A 16,579-nucleotide genomic window follows, 5' to 3' on the forward strand; every position below is an offset into this window, starting at 1 on the left:
ATAAGCTAATAAACACAGATTCTTTTTTATAGCACAAACGGATGAGAGAAACAAGTTTTTTATCCTTTCAGCCAGAAAAAAAAGAGACTGGAGTAAGGTGTCTAGATAGCCAAATACTATGCCATTAGCTTTAGCTTTTAGCTTGTTGTGCTCTTCATCACATGAATCATTTCTGCCATTTGAGACATCCAATCTTTCTTTTGTAATGATGATTTAAAGGCTGTTAGTTACATGCATGCAATAAGATATTTGGCTTCCCAGCAGTAATGTTAGTAAGCTCCCCTCCTTCTGCATTTACCAGCTAACATTTTTTTTTCAAAATAGCCCACCCCCCAAATCCAGCCTGAAGCAGTTGTAGTTGTTTCCAGATTTCGTCTCACCTTCAAGATGCATAATCAGAAGGGGGTTTAGTCTTTAAATCAGAAAATCTAACTTTAGACAATAATGCAGGATCACTATAGGAGGTGAGTAGGCATGTTTACCACAGATGTAGCAACGGGTACATTTTAATTTTGGCCATAATGTCCCTTTAAAGAATAATACCACACAGTGCTCGGATCTGAAGAAACCCTGACAAACACTGAATGACTTTAGTATTTTTCCATCAATCAGAGTCACAAGGTCGTCGCCACAAAATTCTAAGTGAATGCTTCAGTGTTCCGCAGCCTCTCAAACTGGAGACAGTGGCTACAAAAAACATCAGCAAAGGCTTATAATAGCATAAAATCGCAGGATAAACAATCTAAGCAGCGGTCAATTACTGAATTGAGCAAATTAACGCAAATTCCTCACAATACTCTTAAAAGTCTTGGGAAGGGTGGACCAAAGCAGTGGTTTCAGAAGGCCATCTGCCAAATGACTCATCCGAGGTTAATGCATCATTCGGGGAGGATCTAAAGAGCAGAAAAAAGACTACAAACATTCCAAGCACGGCCAGCACGTCAGTCATCTATGCAAGCGGCCAGTTATCATTCCACACTTCAGCTATCATTCTTTTTGTTAAAAACACTGAAGTGAAAATTAGGTGTCTGTGGTGAGATCATGAATGTGGTCAAAACATGTATCCTTTTTTTGAAAAATTGATCCAGAAATGTCTTACCAACGAAGGTTTTAAACCAGATTAATGAATAAATATGAAAATACTGTACACACTGATAACGTATATATTTATATGAAAGTAATGGCATACCCGTGATTTAATTTTATGTGCATGTACCACCCAGGTTGTTGTCAAAGCATGAGTCTAGCTATGTGCCTGCACACGTGTACACCAGGTGTACATGATGCAAAAGATGATGTGTGTATAGCTTTGAAGCACCTGGGTTCTCTGTCTTATGCAACAGATGTCAAGAATCCACCAGCCATCATATAAAGCAGAACCACATCACTGTCTTTCAAATGTAATAGCAAGGCATCAGAAAGGGCGCAGAATGGACGTTTCCCAGACACTGGAAGGAGGGGAAAGAACACGATGAATGAAGGACTGTAATGGTTTGCATATGTTCAGGTAAAGACAGAGGCTGGTGGGCGAGATGGACTTGCTCAAAGGATTGTCTGGCGAAGGATCAAACGAGAGACGTGTCCTCCCATGTTACATAAGAGCAGCTCCTAATCCTGACAAGCTGAGGGACTGTGTCAAAACATCCAACCTGTAATCATTAATGCAAGCATGACATGATAATGAGTATTGAGTATTGAGATAATGAGTATGGGCCCACAGAGATGCGGAAATCACAAGCTGAGGTATTATGGTATCAAACATTACCAAATTTTTCTCACTTTTTTAAAATACAAGTTTGATGTAGTATGTAAACAATGTAAAAGTTTCAAAACATACCATTCATCCTATTTCACCCTAAGGTACATATAGTCCATAAACAAAAATGCAAGAAATTATGCCCAAAAAAAGCCTATTTTTTTGTGATGTCATTAAAAAAATAACACATTAACATATCTTCACCTATTCGGCAAACAGGAGTTTAGCCCCACCCATTCACATTGAAGTTATAAGGGGTGTTTCAGTCTGGACTGCTTTCTGAATGAAGTACAAAATAGGGCAGCGAATCTGAACAGAGGACATTTACATATATCCATCCTAAAGGCACACTAACAAAAACAGCCAGGTTAATTCCAGGGAATAAAGACAGTTTGGAAAATGGTCATGTAAAATAAATGTAATGTAGAATTACTCTTAAGTAATTTAAGTATACTATATAACTAACGTTGTCGCTTTTTAGACTTTGTCAGTTGTAGCCTTCTCTTATCATACCAATCAAAGTGAACGGTTTCTCACACTTCAAATGATTAAGATGCTCATCCAAGATAAAGCAAAAAGCCAAATCAACATGCTATAAAATGAAACCATTTCACTTCCTTTAGACGTTCCAGGGCAAATTCCACTGAATAATGTAACAACCTAACAATATAAATTTAACCACAAAGAATTACAGCTCAAGGCTGCAGACTACATAGACTAATTCATTCACGCCACAAACATGGAGCACAGAAGGAACCGATATTGTGTTTGAACATGAAGAGAATACATTATTTCCAATCTCTGGCAAAAAATAAAAAACTGCGTGTACAACAGTGCACTGTAGTACTGTGCATCAAGGGCTAGTAAAAGAGATTTAAAGTTTTCAGGAGAGAGACACTGACACAGAGAGACACAGAGAGACAGAGAGAATATTACCCCAAAAGAGCAGTTAGGTTTAAGTTAGATTTATAGGCACTGACACAACACGAAGAGTGCTAAAAAACTATGACATGAATTTGGTGTGAGACCCTGAGTGCCTCCTCTGTTCTCCCCCACTTATCCTGAGTCTTACTTGAAGGGGACTAAATTGGTTACAGCTGCTTGTTGCAGGAAAAAAAAGAGCTTCAAATAGGTACAACACGAGAAGCTGCTTGATCAGACAGATGTGATTCCCTCTGGTCAAGCTGAAGGGAGAAAAGTCCTATATTGGGGGAAGGGGGCAGGAGCCAGCAGAGAAACCGTTATGTGGAGTCAGGAAACGTAGCACAAAGCCAAAGGTGTAAGGAAAGCACACGGGTTTCAACTCTAGTATTATTCTACAACAGGCAGAGCCTGGCTAGTGCTGAGTGATATATTGTCTATATCAGTATACAGTGAGATTTCTACAAAATATTATGATATTGCTTTTTCAGTTTTAGTGATGTACTCTACTGATAATGAGCATTATATCAATAATATAATGCCCACCAAATAGCAGTGACCCTGCTGCCAAGTGGTTTGTTTTTGGCTTTTTAAATTCTATATTGTGCTATTTACTCATTGTATCCAGAACCTGAGAGTTATCAGCAATGTATGAGAATTATGGGGTACTTATGGTTGTTTTTAAAAGAACATTTTAAAATGTGGGATGGACGATAGGGACAAAATATGATCATGATACTTTAGACAAGCCAATTCACTACGCGACAAGACATACAGTCAAACTGAAAAATAAGTTAACAAAACCTCTATAGCGAACACACTTCTGCACATTTTGATGACCAATTACTGTTTATTTGCTTAATTCAACATATTCAAATAAATTAAATATTAAATATGGGTGGCAAAAGTTTAAAGTAAGGAATGTTTAAAGTTTTATGTTTTTTTTTGTTTAAACAATGTTAAAATCAGCAAATGTGCAATGAATATGACTGTATATTCATGACGCACAATATGCATCATAATATTTTGTTTTTCTGAGATGGCATGGAACAGACAGAATGACCGAGCCATGCCACATTAAAAAAAAAACAAAAGCTATCAAAAACGAGGTGTGTACAATTAGAATCGGCCAAGACCAGAACAGACCGTGTTTTTTTTTTCTAATGTAAAAAAACACGAGTTAAGTGCACTTGTCCTACATTTGAATGCTACTGCTACAACTGTTTCAATATGTTGTATAATAACTACACCACTCATTAACTGGGCCATATCAGCGATAAATAGGCAGTTGCCTCTCACATTCAATGTAGCACTTCATTTGACTAATGTTATTTAAATCGGCAACTATTGTTTTGTTTAAGAATTTAAAATGCCAGTGTGGCCCATTAAAGAGTAACTAGATTATGATACTGCACTGGGCTTGGGGCACTGAAACAGCACGGCTCTGAAGACATTAAAAGATAAAACAGCTCAAACACACATAAACTAAAGCCATTTCATCTGTTATGTTTGCAGATGTGGTCTTCAGGCTGGAGTTATCCAGGCCCATGTGCACCAACAGCACTGTGGTGTCAGTTTGACATCCACACACGAATCAGTGTGAAATGTCTTCATGGCCCAACCTGCCATTTGTTTTTACACCATCAGCCGATGAAAAGCTGCTTACTTTACTCCAGCACCAAAAGGGTATGACCAAATGGAAAAGTGAAGAAAATGACACAGAAAGTAAGAGTTCTGTATGGGTTCTGTAAACGACGAAACAAATGTGTCAGACTGTAGCTAAAGCCAAAACTCTTGACTGGTACAACTGTTAAAAGGAATATATAAAGCAAATAAGGGGCGATATGGCAAAATGTCATATAGCGATACCTCAGGAAGTTTTTTAACGATACATGATATATCACAATATTTATTTTTTTCTGACCTCTGCTGAGTTAGAACAGACAATGTAAGCACACGTTTTAAAAATACTATCAAAATATTTAAGTTCAATATTTTGTGTTCAACATTTTACACACCACTGCACCAAATCCAAATAAACAGTGATGATTATGCTCTCTTTTTACATAAGCAGTTGGGACGTGTTTTTAAGCACTGACAATAACCACGATATGCCCAGAAAAGCATTCTGTGACATATTGTGATGAAATTTATCACGATAATGATAAATACTGTCATACTGCCCAGCTCTAAATACAGCCTGCTGTAATTATATAGAGCACCATACAGAAGAGACAGGAAAACAACAGAAGGCTAATCTGTTTGATACGGCTATGGGTTAGCGTTAGCCTACTGACGCCGGCTAGCAAGACATCTACCAACACTTTTTTCTGTCAACATTACAAAAGAAAAGTATTCTCAAACTTTTAGCTGTTATCACAGACGTGGGGAACCGCTCTGGAGAAGCTTTTCTCCGTCCGGGTGGGCTTGTTCGCCGAGTTGTCAGCACAGAGTAAAGCTGCTGAGAGAGACGGCTGAGCGGCTGACTGACTGACTGAGTTATAACGGTCACCGAGTCCGCATAACGAATTCAGCTAACTGTTAACGAGCAGCTCAAAACGGCCAGGTTACTACTTTCTATGTATTTTAAGCTCGTTTACGCGGCTTAAAACAACATTAACTTAGCGAAAGCCTGAGCTACAGGATGCTGTAAATAACAAATCAACAAGTTTAAACTCCGCAAAATAAAAGTAGCCTAAAAACAGATCGACGCGATGCTCTGCCGGACAGTACAGCAGCTGTAACTACGTCCTCACAAAAAACCGGGAAACTGAGAGAGCCATGTCACAGAAAGTGAGCTAAAAGAGGGAGAAAGTAACGTTAAAGCGGCAGGACTCACCCTGGGCATAAACGAAGGCGCAGAAGTTGCAGGCGAGAAGCAAAAAGGTTATCTGAGAGCGCACACACATCTTAGTGTTGTCCCGCAGCGCATGGTGAACTCAAACCCAAACGAGACTGTGTCGCTCCGACCCGCTCCATGAGACCGTCCGTCCCCGGGGTAAACTCAGACTGCATGTGCGCGGGGGCTCCGCCGCTTCTCCTCCACAGACAGGCCGCGGGCAGGGACACGGCGAGAGCGGAGCGCACCGGGCTTAGTGACCGCAATGCGCATGCGCGGTGGGAGAGAAGAGAAGAGGGGGTCCGGGGAAGCACAGCAGCCATGGAGGGAGATATAGAGGAAGGGAGACAGGGGGAGGGGGGAATGGGCGGGGCAGATGAGGAGATGGGCGGGGCATATGAGGAGATGATGCTGAGAGTAGTGGAGAGAGAAAGAGCCTGAAAGGGGGTAAGTAGTGGACAGGGACAGTAGAGGAGATTGAAGCTCGAAGTCATAGACACTACACACGTTGGGCTTATGTTGTCCGGCTAACTGAGAAAGCTGGATACAAACTGAGAAAGCAGAAACAATTTTCTCCATCCTGGTCCTGCATGTATAACTTCACCTGCTCGAAAGCACTTGATCCAATAAATCAGCGAATTTACCTCTAAAACTCCAAACTATGCTAGATGTGCTAGAGTACAGGAAATACTAATATGTGCTATTATGAGTTGCTTTGGAGCAGCCAGACATAAGACTAACGATGCATGTCCACTTTCAACTTCGACTTTCAGCATCCTTTTTATTTCAGTGGAGAGCTCTGCTTCATCGCGTGGGGCATGATGGGCTGTGGAGCATGCTGGAAATCCTAAAAACGGGAGGGGCGTAACTCCAAAATGGGTGGACCATAGCTAAAAATGGGAGGGCCATAACTCCAAATGGGTAGACCATAGCTCCAAATGAGAGGGTTGTAGCTTCAAATGGGTGGGTCATAGCTCCAAATGGGAGGGGCATGACTCCAAATGGGAAGGGCGTATCTCTAAATTGGTGGGCCATAGCTCCCAATGGGAGGGACATAACTCTAAATTGGTGGAGCTTAGCTCCAAATGGGAGGGGCGTAACTCCAGACGGAAGGGGCATAGCTCCAAATGGGTGGATCACAGATCCAGATGAGAGGGGCGTAACTCAGAGTTCTTCACTGTTGGTCGTGGAGAAGTCTAGCAGTGATATTTTTTGTGGTGCTGGGTTCCATGTTCCTGCTGGCTGGTTGTAAAACATAATTATGTTGTTGATAAATGTATTTTTTTATATCCTGTGTGCATTAAATACATGGACAGATCACGATGTCCATTTGATTTTTTGAATAATCAAAAATGTAGAGTAGTTGAATGGGCTAGATCTGAGTTTGAACGATGGTGTATGTAACTCATTCTTCTTAAGATTTCATGTTAACTGTTTAAAAGTGGATATGCATTTGTGTGAATATTGAAATGACTTATTCTACCAGTGCTTTCGCTCTTTAATATCAACCCAACCTAAAGGTGATCTGCGCAGATTCACATTTTTTTCAGATAAATATGAAGTACAAGTTAATGTTATTTAGGCTAATGACTGTCAGTGATGCTGATATTTGCTACTCTTCTCACACATTCATCAGAAACAAACAACCTTTTTCATATTATTTCATTCAGTTAATAATTTAGCCTCAACATCAACAACATGCTCGTAATTTGTTTGGCTTCATCATGCCACATTACATCTTACTCAGATGCTATTTCAAGCATGATATTTATCACTGTTGTCTGAACAAAACCTTGTGTCTCCAAAACGGTAACTTTACAGGAGAAGGAAAAACATACTTTACTTTTAATGTAAGTCAATGGAACCAGACTTTTTCCAAGTAATTTTGGGCCATTTCTTTTGGTCCATTCATTATGAATTTATACACAATGTAAAGGGCAACAGGCACTTTCAAATTATGTCAAAAACTGAAAAACAAAAAAATGACAAAAATGGAAATACAAGGTTTAATTCCGACAGCAGCGTTATGTTTGATGTAAATAAAACTATTTACAGTGTGGTGTCAGAGCACACTTGAGTTTAGTTAGTCTGTTCTGTAGCTTTAAATTAGCCTTTTCGTCCTGGGGACTTTTTAGGAGAGCCAAGGCTGACAGTGAGAGCAAGCCTAGCCTAAGGACAGTGTTTTTCCCTTTCCTTCTGTGCTGAGTTTAATGAAGCCGAGTTATAAACCAGCCTTTTAATGTCTCTGAGTTTCTCCTGAGAACCCCCTGCACTATAATGCTAAAAGGTCAGTATTTCATATCATTGAGATAAGCACTGAGAGCATAAAGAGTTCTGGACCCTCTAGAGTTAACTTAAGTCTGCTTACATACATTGGTTTTATACCAATAATAAAGCATTTAACAGAACGCAAACCCATTTGGAGCTAAGACCTACCCATCTGGAGTCAAGTCCCTCCTATTTGGAGTGTGTCCAGCCTGCAGGAATACGTACTGGAAAGAGATCAGCAGATATCAACTTCATTCAAATTAATGTGGCCACCGCACTTCCACTTTCGTTTCAATCAGAGAAGAGTAGGCTGGTCACTACTAATGGCAAACATAACTTTCTCTGAAAGTAGAGACGGCCAACAGCAGCTCTCTTTCTCTGCTTTGAGTTCATGACAGTTTTACATAATAATGAAAATATCTGGTTTTAAACACAACTGTTGACAGTGAACATTTGGAGGGAAGTTTGTTTGGATGTAGTTCACATGGTTTAAGTGGGAAGGCAACATTTGAATTTACAGAACTCATATTTACTTGCTAATGCAGGTAGCTTCCTACTGAGATAGAATGAGGTAAGTTTCTAGCTTGTGTGGATGACAGACGCATCCTGAAAATCCAAAAGCCTAAAAAGCAGAGGTCTGTATTTCAGTTTCATTATAAGCCTCTATGCAATGGCAAACCATGTATCAGGTTGTTTACTGCACCAGAAATGCTCAGTACAGTTCCTTAATTTCCATAATAACATAGAAATACCCACCAGCAGTGAGCAGAGAGATCTCTCTGCTGAGAAAGAGAGAGTGGAAAAGGGCAAGAAGTGGACACATAGTGTCATTTCACCATGCCCAATGTCAAGCATCAGCTAGAGAAGTATAAAACCCTCAACACTGGGTGATGGAGGGGTGGAACCGTGTTCTCTGGAGTGATGGAGATCCATTTAGTACTTTTGAGATGAGTTGGAGTGGAGTTTGTGATCCAGAATTAATCATCCAACATCTGTTCCCAGTAACGCTCTTGTGGCTGAATGTACAATGTAAAAAAAGGGCCCAATTTTACAGAAAATAACCCTACATTTTTACAGTAGTTTTCTGTTTTTTTTTAAATTGCATACAAAACTCAGTAAAATTACAGAAAATATCTGTAAATTAACAGCCAAAATGGTCTTTTAAGGATTATGCCAATAATGACAAATTACATTTATTTCTTATTTTTTACTGTATTAAAAAAATTACTGTATTATTTATACAGTATTTTTTGCTTTTTTAAATTAAATGCGCATTTCTGTAAAAAGACACCAATTATCTGTAATTAGATATGTAGCACCTTATATAAAGATTTATGTCCATACTAACAATTTAATATTTTTTCTTTGTACTTTTAAGGTAAATTGTATTAGTTTTTATATTTTTGTATAATTTGACATTTAAACTATGTAATTCTGGATCCAAATTTATCAGACATGTTTCATTACATCAAACATAATGCATAGTCTTTTTTAAAGAGTACAAAGCTACACTGCTCTCAAGGTTGCAACTTTCTGGCACGTTTGTGGCTCTGGCCACACCCATGTCACATGAGTGATGTCACGGTGAGTTTAAGCACATATATGCTGATAAATCTGACAAAAGTAAAATGAGTAAGGCAAAGTCAGGAAAACAAGGCATTGCAATAGTCCAGGCAGGAAGTAGTAGAAACAAGAATGATGAGCTTTAAGCCCTTTAGAGCAGCAACATGCTTAAAAGTTTCTTGATTAATTTCAATTTGACTAAGCTTGATTACCAGTGAGCACGTTGCTGAAAAAGGCTAAGAGTGGGTTAATATTCATGAATTCAAATATATCTTAAAAATAATTTTTATTTATTGTGTTACATTAAACTGGAATAGGACTTTATCTGCTGTTCAGAAAATTGAAAATGACAATGATATATATATATATATATATATATATATATATATATATATATATATATATAGCACTTCAATATTCCTAATATCATTGACACAAAATTAACAGCAGCTAACATCTGATTTTGATTGAATTTGAGCTAATGGTGGTGAGTAGCTAAGCTACAGTTATGTTTTTTGCAATCCTTGGAAAGGCAGTCTTCTGCTTGTCCACTTCTCTGACCAGTCAGTGATTATGTGTTTGTATTTCTGTTCAGGTCTGTCATTGGTGATGTGGAGAACGACATGTGAGTGCACAATCACAGAAATTTACACAATTTGAAGAGACTGTAATGAGGATGTTGCTGAACTATGGGACGTTGCTCTTGTGATAGAGGTCAACAATCTTGCAAATGCATTCATCATGGTATTTGGACTCATTTATGCCTGATCTCAGCTTTCTGACAACTTAAAATACACATTTGAGTTTGTCCAGAAGATCTTGAGGAATTTGGATGGACAGAAGCTAAACAGAAAAGTTCAAGGTTAAGATGTTAACATATGGTGGAAATTAAGTTTCTTTGGCTGGTCTGGCGTTACATCTCAGGTTAAATGTTCACCAAAAAAACTGCATTGAGTCTTGAAGCTCATGTTTGTTTTTGAAATTTTAGTTGTCTTCAAGATGATATTTGAAATGGCATTTTAAATGAGTTGGTCTTGCACTGTAAATTCTTGACTACGCTTAGGGTTGGATGTTAGTATTAAGATATTAAATCCCTCTGAGTTTGCGTGGTCTACTGCTTTGTGGCCGAGCTGTTGTTGCTCCTAGGTGCTTCTATTTTACAATAATAGCACTTACAGTTGACAGGGGCAGATCTAGCAAGACAGAAATTTCACAAACTGACTCGTGGCAGAGGTGGCATCCTATGACAGCACCATGTTTAAAGTCACTGAGCTCATCAGTTTGACCCATTCTACTGCCAGTGTTTGTCTATTGAGACTGCATGGCTATATACTAAATTTGATCCACCTGTTAGCAATGGGTGTGGCTAAAACACCTGAACTCAGTAATTAGGAGGGATGTCCCAATACTTTTGTCCATATAGTGTATGCGCAGTGCAGACAAACTCCAGGACCAGAGTTGGGAACCACTGACTTAGACCGAAAATTAAACCTGTCCAATAGAAGAAAATTCCTTCTGGACTGTGGATTTGTTATCCAGCTAATCAAAGTTCTGCTGTCATATATACCCCCTGCCCATGATCTTGAAGCCGGAAAATTAATTTAGTTTAATTCAACTGTTGCTACATATGAGAAGGACAAAGGGAAGTAAGGGGTGTGGGGCCAGTTACACTGGGGGCCTTCTTCCACTGGCCTCATGAATGTACAGGCAATCTGTAAAAGCTGAGCACAACTTACAATACTGAAATCTAAGTAAATGAGGAAAAACTACTACAAAGCAGCAACAGAGCAATATGAGGTCATGCTTAAAATGACATATACCTAATTCTGTAATACTTGAATTAGGATCAGTCAGTTGGCTTTCACAGATAAGGTAGTAAGTCAAGATGATGACGAGAGAGCTGAAGAGGTTTAGAGTTAATCAGTTTGCTTAAGGCAAAATATAACAGTTAGATGTATTTAAAAATATGACCTGACAATCAAACCCTTACAAATAATACCTGCTAATGTCATTCTACAACCAAAATGCATTGAAACTGACAAGCCTCATGGAAAGAGAGTGTTTGGGATGACATACTTCATTAAAGCTGGGGGGTGTTTTAAACATGTCCGATAAAAGGTAAAGTGAGAGGCATTCCTTAGAAAGCTTACTGAGAAAACCTGCTTTGTTAAATACCCTATTCACATAGACACTAAGCAGGAAAATTAAAGGTGCAGTGTATAGGATTTAGGAGGATCTATTAGCAGAAATGGAATATAGTATACAAAGCCATGTTTAAATTAGCCCATTAGCGTATAATCATCTGTAACTACGAATTGTGTTTTTCATTAGCTTAGAATGAGCCCTTCATATCTACATAGGGAGCGGGTACTCTTCCAACAGAGGCTGCCATGTTGTGCCACCATGTTTCTACAGTTGCCCCAGACAGACTAAATACTGGCTCTGGAGAGTGCCTGTCATGTTTTTATGTTAAAGCGGCAGCTTAAATTTGGTTGGAAGACTCAGAGAGAAAAAGAATCAGTGGTTGCTGCCAGTGCTGGCTAACCATTTTATATTGTGGGAAGTTTGATAACCCAAATTTTGACCAGTGGAAGATCATACTTATTATTTAGCTCAAGAAAAAGCAAAGGAGGGTGAATCGCCTGAATTAGATTAGTCAGGTAAGACAGCATTAGTTTGCAGCATTGTATCCCATATTTATCACATTAAATAAAATAAAGAAGAGCAGTAAATGAAGAAAATGGAAATACTCAGACTTTAGAAAAAGCTGTTAGCTAACCTAATTTGAGCACAGTGGAAGACTAGCTTTTCTTTACTAAATCAGCCTTTCCTTACTAAATTAGTTTGCAGTAAAAAGCAGCTATGTGTGTGCTTCCAGGTTTTCTTTTATTTTTCTTGGAAGAAAGTGTGAGTGTGTGTCATCATGTAACCTTGAAAATGAGTTCCACTCTGGCCTTGACTGTAGGCCTTCTTCTGCATGAATATAAAAAAATGTTTATTCAAGATTTCTATGAAGACCATTTAAATTCATCCATTTAAAGACATTTAATTCACATATAAACTTATTAAAGTTGACATGATCTGGTTTAAAAGAAAATAAGCACAAAACTGTTACAGTTCAAAGGAAACAGGAAACAGTTTTTCAAAATTTCTGCATAATTAAATCCTTCACACGTAAATGAAGTCATTCAGAGTGGTTTAATGTGAAATGCCCTATGTTCTAGAGAAGCCTACAGAGCAGAATTGTTCACAGCAGTAGTGATAGGAACCAGACATCTGAAGAGTTTAATGCTTCTAAAATTTATCTTTTCTGGGATTTTCCACTAATTTACCATTATCAGCATTACATACAAAACTCAAAAGACAAGTGTAGAGTCACTGTTTGTTTTGAATAGCAGACAAAATTGTCTATGTTTGCACTGTAAGCATTACAACCCCTGGATTGTTTCTCTACAATTCACCAATTCACATTAGACCACTTCGGATGATTTTGTTTACCCCAGAGTGATTGAATTATGTAGACATTTTGAGAGAATTGGTGGAATTTCCTTTTAATAGCAAACCTGTGCTGCATTTCTGAATGCCAGCATTGGGGTGGGCATGCTCAGTCCACACAAAGACACTTATGTTCAAGTGGGTCCCTCATGCAGTGCCCGAGGCTGTGGTCAGACATTACGATGACCATTAGCTGCTCCTCTAGCCTGTAAAGCTGATTTACCACAGTTTATCTCCTTGTAAAAAGGGTTAGAAACTGAGGTGCTCTCAGTGCTTTTAATACTAGTAAATGTTGAAAATACAGAAAGCAGAACAGTTTGTCTTCCATACTTGAGATATTTATTCAAATGATATCAGACTTCTGGCCAACATCATTCCACTGGAGTACAAAAGGCCAGTATAATGTCAACTTACGGCCTTTAAGTTTCTGACTTTAAATCAGAGTAGTAGTAACATTTCAGAGAGAGATGCTTTAGGACTCTTGTAAAAAAAAAAAATCATTCATATTCAGTTTATTGCTCTCATAAATTTGAATGTGAGCTATAGACCACTAGTCTGCCCACAATAGCTTAACTTATTTTTTCACTGGACTCTAAATCCAAATATAGACTTACATTAATTATTTTAATGACACGTTTATTCCAGTTGTGCACTGTTTCACTAAATGGGTATATTTTGGGTACAGAGATAATTACAGAAGGTGTGCCACACCTAACCTTGGCTAAGAGAAAAGCCAACTTCATAAAACGACTTTTTCAGGCCTCTGAATGAGACCGAACGCAAATGACTGAGTCACGTTCAACTTAATTAAAAAACGACTTGGTCACGTGGACCCACCTACATCTAGGCACGCACCGTCACATCCTGTGTATTGAGGTAATTACTGCTTAGGACTGAAACGTTTTTGGATTTTTGTTGTGGCTGTGAACAGGCCCTGACTTGAAAGGGAGGAAAGAGGGTCAGGAAGCAGCACTGATTTTTCAATGTGGCTTACACATGTTGCTCACCCTCGGTGGACCTTGGGCCTGCTGCAGTAACGGAGTGTGGACTATATTTAGACGGAGAAAACCGCACATGAAAAGTCAGATGTATCCCTCATTAGACCTTAACGAGGCTAAGAAGGCTCCCTAATCATACAGCACATGACTAATGAAAGCAGAGTAGACCCCTTCAGATAGAGCTTAAATGTCACAGCCAGCGTGAGCGGGACAGAGCCCGTGCTGGGGGCCTTCCAGGGGATCCCTAATTGCTGAGCACAAAATCATTCAGATGATACAGATTAGCAAAAACTGAGATAGAATTTAAGATAAAGTTACCCTTAAGTTATATTATAACACAGCAAGTCAAAGGTTTGTGAAAATAAATATGAAAATGTCATTTTTCTGAAGATAACAGACTAATATGTTATATATAGTTACTCAAGTCCTGTGTAGTAATGTGTCTATTACTGTAGAACAAAAGGGTTTGACTAAATATCTGCAGCAATAGTGGACAACTAACTGATTCCTTATTTGTTTTGCTCCTTGGGATCCTGGGGATTTTACTGCCCTTTAAATATCCACCTGATTCTCACATGCAGATGAGAAGCCTTGATGAACTGAAATGGCCAGGACTCACCAGCAGGTCCTAACTTTTATTACATATGTTTATAACTTAACAATAGCTCTGCCAGTTTGAATTGTAGTAATTGTAGTTACTGTGAATAATAAGCCTAAGGCTGGTTTTACACAGTGAAACCTCAACTTTAGTTACTTGATAGATGGAGCTGAATTTCATTTGTGTTGCACAATTTAAAGCATCCTGCATCTTAAGTTTCATGAAACAGATAATCAAAACACCAACAATACATCATGTGAACACATTAAATATTGCCAGCTTAGTGGACAAGAACATAAAATAGATGTATTATATGACTGAAGATGAGATCATTTTGATCTATATTATGTAAGGTTGGTAGTTTTTCATTTTGTTGGTTCCTAAGCCATGACAACAAATAAACGTGAGATCCTCAAGGCCAACTTTTCTGTAACCAGCTGATTTAACTAGCCTACTAATGTTAACAGCTGTTTGAACAGCTGCTTGTACCAATGTTTATTCTTTTTTGTTGGCTTACTGTGATGGTGATCTACGCAGCTAGATTATTATTGCAGAAGGGGAGCTCCTCAATGAACTTGCTGTGCTTATAGGAGCGTCAAGTACAGCCATAATAGTTGTTTTCAAAGGCATACATGAAACAGATTAAAAAACCCAATTATAATGTGAAGAACCCGAGATAGAAAGACAAAAGACGGCAGTGACAACTGATAAAAATACAACAGACATGCAGACGTAAACATAACATCGCAAACACATATCGAGAACAGTACCAAAAACACAAGCTACTAATTTGTGGTGTAATTGAATGTGTTGCTCGCAATTTTGATTGTTTTTCAAATAAGCAAATTACTGGAAATTATGTTGCATGCAACTCACAACATGCAACTAGTTGCATGAAAGTTTCACTGTGTAATGCCAGCCTTAGGATGCAATAGACATGGTGCTGATATTCAATAATAATGTATGTTACTTATAATTACTGTTATTTATATAGCGCTTTTTACAGCAGGCATTGTCACAAAGCAGCTTTACAGAAAAATTCAGGTCCAAGCCCCCATGAGCAAGCCAATGGTAACAGTGGCAAAGAAAACTCCCTAAGAGCAAGAAGAAGAAACCTTGAGATGATCCAAGAGTCAAAAGGGGAACCGATCCTTCTCTGGTCACCCATCCTCCTCTGGTCGTTGGTAGTTGTCAGTAAATATGTCGTTAACACACACACACACACACACACACACACACACACACACACACACACATGTTATCTAAACAGCTTATCCTCCTGGGCAGTGGGGGTGCTGGAGCCTGTCCCAGCATTCAGCATTCATTGGGCAGAGGGCAGCAAAGACCCTGTACAGGTCGGCATTCCGTCACAGGGCAGACACAGACATACACATTCACACCCACATTCACACCCAGGGCCAATTTAGCATCTTCAACTGGCCTGACTGCATGTCTTTGGACTGTGGGAGGAATCCAGAGCACCCAGAGGAAACTCACGCAGACACGGGGAGAACAGGCAAACTCGAAATTAATTCAGTTATAAAACGTTTTTGACTGCTTTAGTGGTGTATAATTAATTCTGTAACACCTGAGTTAGGAATAAGTCATAGGCTGAGAAGATGACAGGAGAGCTGAAGAGGATTGGAGCTGATTGGTTTTCTTATGGTCAAATCTGATAGATGTGTTTAAAATATGACCTGACAATCAAACCCTCATACATAATACCCTGCTAATCTCACTGTTCAGCGCTATCATAACAGATAAGGCTCATTAAATTAGTAGATTAGTAGATATTTCCATGGTTTGCTGATTTTGCATGCTCATTGTCGAGATTCAGACACTGATTTTTTCATATGAACATACAAGATGAATTCAGATGGAAAAGGCCAATAAATAAAAGAAGACATTGCATTACACTAGTGTACAGTGTATTTCAAGCTGTGACTGTGGGCAATGTGATGTTGGTAGGTGACATAAGAGTGGGGCAATGCCAGTCTGAGGGCGGTAAACCTCACTAGAGTGGCCTCAAAAACAAGCGAACCCCCTGCCAGCCCAGTTTCCACTGCCAACCATTTTAAAGCTTCTCACTCTGGACTCTCTGCGCTACACGCTGTTTTTAGGAGGTGCAAACTTACCCATAA

At 38.9% G+C, this 16,579-nt stretch overlaps 1 protein-coding gene across 1 annotated transcript in view; it reads right to left on the minus strand.

The window, feature by feature from the left end:
- reck (reversion-inducing-cysteine-rich protein with kazal motifs) overlaps positions 1 to 5,810 on the minus strand; it is a 64,334-nt gene extending 58,524 nt beyond the window's left edge. Inside the window, exon 1 of the mRNA XM_036582866.1 lies at positions 5,517 to 5,810. Coding sequence (XP_036438759.1) covers positions 5,517 to 5,586 — 70 coding nt within the window. The 5' untranslated portion in view covers positions 5,587 to 5,810. The remainder of the gene's footprint in view (positions 1 to 5,516) is intronic.
- Positions 5,811 to 16,579: the final 10,769 nt, after the last annotated feature.

Source organism: Colossoma macropomum, unplaced genomic scaffold (genome assembly GCF_904425465.1).
Source record: "Colossoma macropomum unplaced genomic scaffold, Colossoma_macropomum, whole genome shotgun sequence".
Lineage (NCBI taxonomy): Eukaryota > Metazoa > Chordata > Actinopteri > Characiformes > Serrasalmidae > Colossoma > Colossoma macropomum.